Genomic DNA, 11222 nt, shown 5'->3' on the forward strand with positions numbered 1-11222 from the left:
TCCTGGAACTCACTTTGTAGACCAGGCTGGCCTCAAACTCAGAAATCCACCTGCCTCTGCCTCCCGAGTGCTGGGATTAAAGGCATGCGCCACCACGCCCGGCTAAGTATTGTTTTTTTAAGGAAGCAGTGACCACTCCTTTCTGTTGTTGTTTTTAATGTGTCTCTTATATGTGTGTATGTGTATATATATATACACACACACATATATATATGTATGTATATATGTGTGTATGTGTATCTTATATGTGTGTATATGTGTGTATCTTACATGTGTGTATATGTGTGTATATATGTATGTGTATATGTGTATCTTATATATGTGTATGTATGTGTGTATATATGTGTATCTTATATGTGTGTGTATATATGTATATGTGTGTATATATGTGTATCTTATATGTGTGTACATATGTGTATATATGTATGTGTATATGTGTATATTATATGTGTGTATATGTGTGATTATGTGTGTGTATGGAAGAGAACAGCCTGCAGGAGTCTGTTCTCTCTACCATGTCAGTTCCGGGGACTGAACTCAGATAGCAGCAAGCTCCTTTACCAGCCCAGCCATCTCATGGGACCTTGCAGAAGTACTAGGAGATTGTCTGAACATAAAAGGGATTATTAATGACCATACCAGATGTAGTATAGTGAAGTCATACTTATAAGAATGTATCATACACACAAATACGTGTCCCTCTGCCACCTCATTTCTTCTACCTGCCCCTTATAACCTCCCTATCATTGATTGATTGATTGATTGATTGATATTGTGAGACAGGGTCTCAGGCTGACCTTGATCTCACTGTGTGGCTGAGGAGATTCTTGAACTCCTGGTCCTCCTGTTTCCATGTCCTGAGTGTGGGGATTACAAGCATGCACCTCCGTGCCTGGTCACGTGGTTCTGGAGATCAAACCCAGGTTATGCACGCTAAGCAAGCTCTCCACGCTCACCAGCTGTGGCCCACCATCTCTGCTGTTCTTGCAGATTGACGCTTCCTCCTTAATTGCTGCCTCAGTCATGGCGGCCCCTTGTGCTTTGGCCCTCTCCAAGCTGGTCTACCCAGAGGTGGAGGAGTCCAAGTTCCGGAGTGAAGAAGGCGTGAAGCTGACGTATGGGTGAGTGCAGCAGGGGGCTTTCTGAGGGGCACTAGGGCCAGCCGTGGGGGCAGAGGTGTCGAAGAACAGCTCTATCCTTGACTCATTTCTGTCTTCTATGGGGCTTGGGTCTGTTCTCTTCTATCGCTTCCTAGGTGTTGCTTCACGTGTGAACACAAACTTTTTTTTTTTTTTTAAATCATGGTGGGAGCATCCTTTATTCAAAACAAGAGACAACATTCATAGAGCAGTGACCTCACACAGCACACCCAGCGTGGAGATGTTCCACAGGAGTTAGAGGACCAGGACACAGTCCACACTAGTGATAGTGCTGCTTGAACTGCAGGCCGCAGTAGCCACATGTCCCCGTTTTGGTTTCTTTGTCCAAGTTTATGTACACCTTAGGGTGGCCCAGGGCACCACCACCTCCATCACAGGCTATGATACGGTGGTCCACCTCATTCACAGGCTGTTGTGCTATCAAATCAATGGCAAAGTTCTCACTCACCTCTTTCTGACGATCTACAAAACGAATCCTCCTGTAGTCTTTTTCATCATACACCTGGCCGGTATGTGTGATCTTTTCCCCGCTCGGTGACACTCGAACCCCAAAACCCCGAGCAGCCCTGGGGAGAGTCAACAGCTGGCGGAAGGTCAGCACCACCGCCATCTTGCCGGTGAACACAAACTTTTTGAAAAAAGATTTATTCATGTATTTTATGTACATGAGTGCTCTGTCCTCATGCATGTAAGAAGAAGGGGTCAGATCCCATTATACATGGTTGTGAGCCACCTTGTGGTTGCTGGGAATTGAACTCAGGACCTTGGAAGAACACTCAAGTACTCCTAATCTCTGAGTCTTAACACATCCTTTTATACTTATTTATTTATTTAATGTGTATGAGGATTTGCCTGTGTGTATGTACCTACACCATGTGCTTGAGGAGGCCAGAAGAGAGTGTAGAGTTCCCTGGCACATGGATGGCTGTGAGCCTCCGTGTGGAAGCTTGGAATCGAACTTGGGTCCTCTGGAAGTGCAGCTAGTTACTCTTTTGTTTATTCTGTTTTTGTTCCTCAAGGCAGGGTTTCTCTGTGTCGCCCTGACTGTCCTGGAACTTGTTCTGTGGACTAGGCTGGTCTCAAACTCACAGAGATCTACTTGTCTCTGCCTCCCGAGTACTCGGATTAAAGACACGAGCCACTTCTCATGGCTGTGAGCCATTTCTCTAGCCTGAACACACCTGCTGAGGTGATTGATAGAGTTCAGTGGCAGCCTGATTACACAGCAAGGACAAGACCAACTTAGGCTGCATGGGGCGACTTGTGTCAACAGAGTAAAACTGCAGCAGAAATGACAAGCGCTGATTCCACTTTTTAGATCATAATCCGTTTCTGACCAGCAAGAGAAAGGGGGCTGGTCAGGGTTCACTAGAGTGGCTTAGCGCTTGGTGTGGCCTGGTGTTGCTCCTTGCCACCTTCTCTGCATTTCTGACTTGTGACCACCAGGTGGCAGCCTCACATTGGCAAGCGGAATGGTAGGTTCCTTTTTGGTTTTTTGAGACAGGGTTTCTCTGTGTTCCCTGGCTGTCCTGAAACTCGCTCTGTAGACCAGGCTGGCCTCGAACTCAGAAATCCCCCTGCCTCTGTCCCCAAGTGCTGGGATTAAAGGCGTGTGCCACCACTGCCTGGCTACATCCCTAATTTTTATTTTAGATTTTCTAGTAATGTGTGTGTGTGTGTGTGTGTGTGTGTGTGTGTGTGTGTGTGTGTATGTATGTATGTGTGTGTGTGTATGAGTGGTTTTGCCTGCATGTATGTAAGTATACTGAATGCATGTCTGGTACCCATGGAGATCAGAAGGCACCAGATCTCCCAGAACTAGAGTTAGAGACAATTGTAAGCTGCCAAGTCAGGGCTGGGAACTGAACCTGGGTCCTCTGCAAGCAGCAAGTGCTCTTAGCTGCTGAGCCATCTCTCCAGCCCCTAGATATCTTTTTTACTGCATTTTATTTATTGTGTGTGTAAGTGGAGGGGTGGTGGTGCATGTGTGACACGGCACGTGTTTGGAGGTTGCAGGACAAACACAGGGGCCCCATTTTCTTTCTGAGGGGGATGCTGATCACAGAGGTGAGAAACACACAGGTTTCTCTGCTGACCTTCAAGATAAGGTAGCAGTTGAGAGCTCAGTGCATCTTGAAAGCAAGCTGATCCCAACAGATCCTGGGAAAGCTCATTCTCTGTGCATTAGGCTTATGTTGTCAGCCTTAGCAGCATCTTCTTTTTTAAACATAGTCTACACAGTGACTTAGAACTCACTGTGTAGACCAGGCTGGCCTCAAACGTACAGAGATCTGCTGGCCCTCATGCCTGGCTTCTGGCCTGATTTTTAAAAATAAGAGAAACATATGCTCTCAATAAAATCTTTTGCTTAGTCCAATATATCAAAAATATCTCCATTTCAGCATGTGATCAATAAAAATAGTAAGAGTCCAGACATGGCAGCACAGGTCTTTAATCTCAGTATCTGGCAGACAGGTGGAGCTCGGAGTTTTAGGCCAGCCTGGTCTATATAATGAGTTCCAGGATAACCAGGAACCAAGACATATAGAGAGATCATGTCTCAAAAAAAAAAAAAATAATAAGTCTAGCCGGGCAGTGGTGGCACACACCTTTAATCCCTCCCAGCACTTGGGAGGCAGAGGCAGGCAGATTTCTGAGTTCAAGGCCAGCCTGGTCTACAAAGTGAGCTCTAGGACAGCCAGGACTATACAGAGAAACCCTGTCTCAAAAAGCCAAAAAATAAAAAAATAAAAAATAAATAAATCAAAACTAACATACCCCTCCCTCTCCCTCTCCTCAAATCCTCAAACTCTGAGGGGTATACTACATTTACAACACACCTTGGTTAGACCCAGCTTGATTCCAGTGGCCAGAGACACACTTAACTTCTATCTTGCAGCACAGCCTAAAAACCTGGGTGCTTTCTCATTCTTTGGCCAGGAGGCCCACCCTTCCCTCTCTCTTAAAGTCATTTACCTCCTTGTCTCAGAAAAAAAAAAAAAAAAAAAAAAACCTCCTTGGTTTTGAAACCCTCTGTTCAAGGTTCCCCTTTGAACGTATAAGGTGGGGACATTCACTGATCATAGGGACATGCTAGTAATGACACCTGTTGATCCCAATGGTAGAGATGCCCAGAACCTCGTGGAAGCAGCCAGTGCTGGGGCTGCCATCTCAGTGAAGGTCGTTGCCAACATTGCTGCCAATCTGATTGCCTTCCTGGCTGTGCTGGCCTTCATCAACGCTGCCCTCTCCTGGCTGGGGGACATGGTGGACATCCAGGGACTCAGCTTCCAGGTGTGGCTGTGGTGGAAGGGATGGTCTCAGGACATACCTGGAAGAGCCCTCCATCTCACCCAGTTCTCTTGCCTTTTTATCCTCAGCTCATCTGCTCCTACGTCCTGCGGCCCGTGGCCTTCTTGATGGGCGTGGCCTGGGAGGACTGTCCAGTAGTGGCTGAGCTGCTGGGCATCAAGCTGTTTCTGAATGAGTTTGTGGCCTATCAAGAGCTTTCCCAGTACAAGCAGCGACGCCTGGCAGGGGCTGAGGAGTGGCTTGGTGACAAGAAACAGTGGATCTCTGTGAGTGTCCCGATCAGCTCTTTGCCTCTATTTTGGAAAACAGGGGTTATTAACATTCATCCTAAAAACACTGCCATGAACAAAATTATGTAAGCCATGCAATTATAAAATTAACCTTTCTGAAAGAATACAGAGTCATAACCTAATGTTAGGAATTTTTTTTTTAAATGTCTATAATAATCTCGCTATCCTTAGACAACAGCAATTGCTTTTATCTCTTTTCTTCTTTTTCCTGTGTTGTTTTGGGGATATGGATTCATGTAGCCCAGGCTGGCCAAAGGTATATAGAAGAATGGCCTTGAACTCCTTCTGCGTCTGCCTTCCAAGTGCTGGGATTACAGGAGTGAGCCTTCATGGCCAGCTGTTTGTTCTAAGACAGAATTTACACAGTTGCTATCCATGTTACATTGTAGCCAGCTTCCCCCATCATTAGGGTGTATCTATTGAGCTTTTTATTTTCAATGCTTGAGATTGTACTAGGCCCTCATACACACCAAACACTGAGCTATACACCATTAGAAATTTACTTATCTTTTTGTTTGGCTGTTTATTTTGATTTTGGTTTTGGTTTAAAGAGAGAGGGTTTTTCTGGCCTGGAACTCCCTCTGTAGACTAGGCCAGCCTTTTACCTCCTGAATGCTAGGCTTAAACGCATTTGCTACCATGCCTAGCTTCAAAGTTCATGTTATCTTTAAAATATATAATAGTTATTTCAGTGTGTGTGTGTGTGTGTGTGTGTGTGTGTGTGTGTATGAGAGTATTAGGGTGTATATGCCTGTGTTTCTCTGTGTGTATGTATGCCCCTCTCTCCTCCCCCTATCCCCTCTCCCCTTCCCTCTCCCCTCCTCCCTCTTCTCTCTCTCTCTCTCTTTCTCTCTCTCTCTCTTTCTCTCTCTCTCTTTCTCTCTCTCTTTCTCTCTCTCCCCTCTCTCTCCCATATCACACGTATGGAAGCCAGAAGGCAATTTGTAGAAATTGACTGACCTTAAAATGTCATGCATAATGACAGCATTTCACCTGCTGAGCTATCTATCTATCTCACAGGCCCAAACTAGAGTGTCTACCATATTTTCCAGCATTGTGCTCTTGGGTCATCAGCTGAACTCCTTGTCTGGCTATGTGTATGACGATGTTGAAGTGAATATCTCAGTGTAGAACTTTCCCTGCTTCCTGGGTCATTTCTTCAGGAGCTTCCCGAGGTGTGGTTAAGCAGAACTCCATGCCGAGCCCTCCTGGAGCAACTTTCCTAACTGCTGTAGTAGTGCCTAAGTGCTGCCTCAGTGTGCCTCACTACAGTTACCCCCAGAAATAAAGCTGCACTGGAAGTCTGTATTTGAAGGCGTGTTGGGGGCTGAAGACGAAGCCCATTTGGCAGAATGTTTGAATGGCATGCACAGAGCTCTGGGTTTGATCCCCAGCACTGTACAAATTGTTAAGCCCAATCCTCAGTTAGCAGAGGCAGGAGGATCACAAGTTCAGGACCATACTTGGCTGCTTAGAGAGTACCAAGAGGGTTGGAAAGATGGCTCAGCAGTTTAGAGCACTGGTTGCTCTTCTAGAGGACCTAGGTTCAATCTCCAGCACCCACATGACAGCTCAGAACTCTCTATAACTCCAGCTCCGAGAGCTCTGATATCCTCATATAGATGCACATGCAGGCATAACATCAAAGCACATTAAAAAAAATGTGTTTAAAGAAAAAAATTCCAGAATTTTTTTCTTACCTTTAGAATGTTTCCAGTTTTGCTTTGAGACAAAGTCTCATTAAGTTACCCAGGCAAGCCTTCAGTTCACAGTCCTCCTACCTTCACCTAACTAGGAGTTCAAGGCCAGGCCACCAGGCCTAGATTATTTCTGTTATGGCTTTCTGTAATTTCCCCCTATTATTTCCTCTTCTTAATTTTGTTTGAAAGAATTTAATTTTTTTAAACAACAATTTTTATACCAAACCTTTCTCTCTGAAAGATTTCCCTTTTCCATTTCCTTCTTTCTAATCTTATAAAGTGGTTGTGTAAGTATCAAATTCCAGAAACAAAAACAAACAAACAAACAAAAATTCCAGAAACAATGAGATAAACTGGTAAGACCTTGAGCTTGAGCTGAGCTGGACAGGCCTGGATGCCGCCACCTCTGGCACAGCTGCCTTGTCTATGTGAGCTTCTGCCACTGGACTTTGTGAGCCTTAGCATATTTAGTCAACCCCCAAATGAGTAGGACACAACTACCTTGAAGCTATCGTGATTATCCTATGGTAGCCTATGGTTTTATGTTTAAAATACTTATTTTCTTCAGTGGTCTAAAGTTTACTTTATCTATGGTGTGAGGCATGAGCAGCAAGCAATTACTTTTTCAAAGTGTTCCATTTTTGTTTGTCTCTTTCTTTTTGGTTTTTCAAGACAGGGTTTCTCTGTGTAGCCCTGGCTGTCCTGGAACTCACTTTGTAGACCAGGCTGGCCTCGAACTCAGAAATCCTCCTGCCTCTGCCTCCCGAGTGCTGGGATTAAAGGCGTGCGCCACCACGCCCGGCTGTTTGTTTTATTTTTAAACTCCTAATAAGGAGAGGTTTGTATTCTTTTTGTTTAGACTTACTTACTTTATGTCTGAGTGCTCTATCTGCATGTACACGTACATGCCAGAAGAGGGCATCAGAGCCCATTATAGATGGTTGTGAGCCACCAGTGGTTGCTGAACTCAGGTTCTCTGGAAGAGCAGTCAGTGCTCTTAACCACTGAGCCTTCTCTCCAGCCCCTAAAGTACAGGTATTTGCAGAGACCAGAAAGAATCAAGAGACTGCAGACTATAGAGAACCAGCCTGAATCAGAACCCAAAAAGCTGGTAATTGGGCAGGGGATGTAGCTTAGCTGGTAGAGTGGCCTAGCATACATGAAGCCGCGGGTTCGATTTCCAGCCCTGCACAACTTGGGCACAGTACTGTAGATTACTGTCTGTAACTTCAGAGGTGGAAGCAGGAAGGTCAGGAGTTCGAGATCATTCTTGATATAATGAGCTCGAGGACAGACTAGGACGATTTGAAGTTCTGTCTCCAAAACACAAAACAAAAGGTGTGTCTTAAGGACACAGGCTGAAGGACAGCTGAGAGAGAGGCTTGTGTGTGGGGGTAGCGAAGTATGAGCTGACTTAGAGAGGGAGCATGTGGCCAGCAGAACTCTATCACAGGGGCTCCAAGATCAAGGCCATAAAGGAACTGAGTGAATGAAGGCCAGGGATGCTTCATGTCCTGGGGCGAGGCCTCCTTGTAATCTGCATTTTCAGGTCAGAGCAGAGATCCTGACGACGTATGCCCTCTGTGGATTCGCCAACTTCAGCTCCATCGGCATCATGCTGGGGGGCCTGAGTGAGTCCTGGGCTGGGCAGCTCCCAGGGGACAGGAGAACTCCAGGGGAGGGTGGGGAGGGTTGGTGGGACAATACGCAGAGTAAAGGGTGGAGGTCATAGGTAAATGGAGGACAGACACCCTCACTGCAGCCCCTTTCTGCTCCCTTCCCCGCTCCCTACATACACACACACACACACACACACACACACACACACACACACACACACTGTGAGTTTTCTGGCTTACCTCTGCTTCTCACTATGCTCTCCCAGCTGGCCAGGGAGAGGAAGGTCCCTTATGAACGTGGCTCTGCGTGCATGGGCACAGCAGCCTTTCAGGGTGCGGGGCCTGGTGTAGAGAGAAATGAGGTGATGGCCAGGAAGGGTCTTGGCCTGGACCTAGTCCTTGATTTGCCACACTGGGGACTCGTCTTCCTAGCTGGGCATAGGGACTTACATCTACAACCCCTTCATCCAGAAGAATGAAATAAGAGAATCCTGACTTCAAGCCAAGGCTGGGCTGTATGAGGCCTTGTCACAAACCAAACAATAGCACCCACTCCAAGGGCTGGGGTGTAGCTCAGTTGCTAGAGCCTGCTCTTCATGCTCAGAGTCCTGTGTTTTATCTCCAGTACCACATAGACTGGGCACAGTGGCTCATGCCTGAAATCTCAACATTTGGAGCATCTGGGAGCAGCAGGAAGATCAGGAATTTAAAGTCATTCTTGACTACATGGGAAGTTCAAGGCCAGCTTGGGCTATGTGAGACCCTGATGTGAGAGAGAGAGAGAGAGAGAGAGAGAGAGAGAGAGAGAGAGAGAGAACTTCTATCTTTCCTCTTTTCCTCTTGCTACAGTGGGTGGTGGTGAAGAGGACATAATTGGATGCTGGGCCAGAGAGCAAAGCCAGGAGGGCAGTGCCAGGGCTTCAGGAAATGGGCAAAGGGGTGGGTGGCTTCCTTGGCCCTAAGCTCTCTTGCACCCTGGCAGCCTCCATGGTCCCCCAGCGGAGGAGCGACTTCTCCCAGATTGTGCTGCGGGCACTGATCACAGGGGCCTTCGTGTCCCTGGTCAACGCTTGTGTGGCAGGTGAGTGCTGGTTCAGCGGCCTCAGAATTCTGACCCCTTGCTTTCTGCCCTGTCTCAGGCAGTACTGGCTCCCCAGCCAAGCCTCCAGATGTTTTCCTTCCACAGGGATCCTCTATGTGCCCCGGGGGGTCGAGGTGGACTGCATGTCTCTCCTGAACCAAACTGTCAGCAGCAGCAGCTTTGAGGTTTACCTGTGCTGTCGCCAAGTCTTCCAAAAGTGAGTGCCTGCCTGGGCTGTATGTGAGAGTCATAGAGCAAAAAACCCAAGGACCCTCTTGCTTTTGGCACTAGGAGCCAGGGTACCTGGGTAGGAATGTCATGGCTGTAGCAGCCTTGACCAAGAGAGGAAGAAATGAAGGCTTAAAGACAAAGGCTGGGGAGGAAAGGTAGACCAGAGATGTGGAGTGACTTTCCCAGGGCTGCACAGCCTATTCATTGCTATAGAAGCAGCCTGGATAGTGTGCTGCTTTCTTTTCAGCACCAGCTTGGAGTTCGGCCAAGAGGCACTGGACAACTGCTGTCGATTTTACAATCACACAGTCTGCACGTAGCTGGGACCAAACATCTTCCTAACCTCGAGGCTCATCCATCCCAGATAGGCCATGGGACTCACCATGACTTCCATCCCACAGCTGGGAAAGGGCGCTGCAGTGAATGACAGACGCCTCCCACCCTGGTCCCATTGCTGCTCCCCATGTCCTACCTCTCCAGTGTGGGTTCCCAGTGTCTGGTCGGCCCCCTCGCCCTCTGAGAGCCGACATTCTGGTTCTCTCTATTCCTCTTTCCTTGGGACCCTCATGTGCACCTTCCCAAAGTCTCCTCCCTGCTCCCTCCCAAGCACCGGACTTGCTGGATGCCCCCAGAAGCTGTCTCTAAAGACCTTCCTCGGCCCAGTCCCCAAGAGTGCTTTCCACACCAGTGTCCTGTGGGGCACCATCTCATTAGGTGTGATGTCAGAGTGGCCCAGGCTCCACTCTGACTCGGTAAAGTTAGATGGGAGCTCAGTGGGTTGGTTGGTGTTTTAGATAGGTCTCATGTAGCTCCTTCTGGCCTTGAGCTTACTCTGTAGCGGAGGTTACCCTATTCCTTGTTCCTCCCACTGTCACCCCTGAGCGCTGGGAGTACAGGTGCGCACCATCACACTGCGGCCATAAGGACTTCTTGTTTGGGCTGTCGAGAGATCTCAGTGGGTAAAGGCATCTGCTGCTAAGCTTGATGAGCTGACTCTGATGCCTGGACCCCCAAGGTGAAAAAGGGGAGCCATCTCTGCATGCTGTCCTCTGACTTCTACATATGTGCGTGGCACGTGCTCTGCCCCTCCCAACTAAAAATAAAGTATAACTTAAAACCTTTACTAATTGCGTGTACAGTGTGTACGTGAGTGCCATCAGGGAGGTGTGGAGACCAGAGAACGACTTTCAAGAGTTGGTCCCCTTCTACTTTATGTGGGTTCTGGGGAAGCTCTTTACCCGCTGAGCCAACTGCCTACCCAGGAGCTTTCTTTGTTGGTTTTTGCTGGTTTGTTTGTGAGGAGGTCTTACTATGTAGCCCTGGCTGGCCTGGAACTGTGTAGACCACACAGATCTGGACCTCTCAAAGTTCCTCTTGTCTGTCTGTTTCCTGAGTGCAGGGGTTAAGGGCATGCACCATGGTAGCTTTTTGGGAAAATGTTGCTTTTTGTTTGTAATTCTTTGTCTCTATAGTCTTTTTTTTTTTTTTTTTTTGTTTTTTCGAGACAGGGTTTCTCTGTGTAGCCCTGGCTGTCCTGGCACTCCAGGCTGGCCTCGAACTCAGAAATCCGCCTGCCTCTGCCTCCCGAGTGCTGGGATTAAAGGCGGGCGCCACCACGCCCGGCTCTCTATAGTCTTATATCTACTTTGTTTGTGGGTCCTTCCTGGGTTGTTCTTTTATGTCTCCTAACAATAACTTCTCTGGCTCGGCTCAGCTCAGCATCTCCTGGCTCAACTGTCACCAGCTGTCTTTTCTTCATAGTCAGCTTTCATGTGTCTCTTATTTTCACTCTTCAGAATCTCCTCTCCTCTCCTCTCCTCTCCTCTCCT

General features: G+C 47.6%; 1 protein-coding gene and 1 pseudogene across 4 annotated transcripts in view; one reads left to right on the forward strand and one right to left on the reverse strand.

Annotated features, from left to right (window-relative positions):
• Slc28a1 (solute carrier family 28 member 1) overlaps positions 1 to 10520 on the forward strand; it is a 57275-nt gene extending 46755 nt beyond the window's left edge. For 3 of the 4 annotated variants that reach the window (XM_021166871.2, XM_021166872.2, XM_029480068.1), the window contains exons 14-20: positions 991 to 1121; positions 4286 to 4454; positions 4541 to 4738; positions 8012 to 8093; positions 9064 to 9162; positions 9268 to 9379; positions 9641 to 10520. In XM_021166871.2, coding sequence (XP_021022530.1) covers positions 991 to 1121; positions 4286 to 4454; positions 4541 to 4738; positions 8012 to 8093; positions 9064 to 9162; positions 9268 to 9379; positions 9641 to 9713 — 864 coding nt within the window. In that variant the 3' untranslated portion in view covers positions 9714 to 10520. Of the gene's footprint in view, positions 1 to 990; positions 1122 to 4285; positions 4455 to 4540; positions 4739 to 8011; positions 8094 to 8706; positions 8802 to 9063; positions 9163 to 9267; positions 9380 to 9640 lie in introns of those variants that run through there. The other variant, XM_029480069.1, reaches the window with a different exon arrangement.
• On the reverse strand, positions 1402 to 1770 carry LOC110297839 (annotated as a pseudogene).
• Positions 10521 to 11222: the final 702 nt, after the last annotated feature.

This window comes from Mus caroli, chromosome 7, assembly GCF_900094665.2.
Source record: "Mus caroli chromosome 7, CAROLI_EIJ_v1.1, whole genome shotgun sequence".
Classification (NCBI taxonomy): Eukaryota; Metazoa; Chordata; class Mammalia; order Rodentia; family Muridae; genus Mus; species Mus caroli.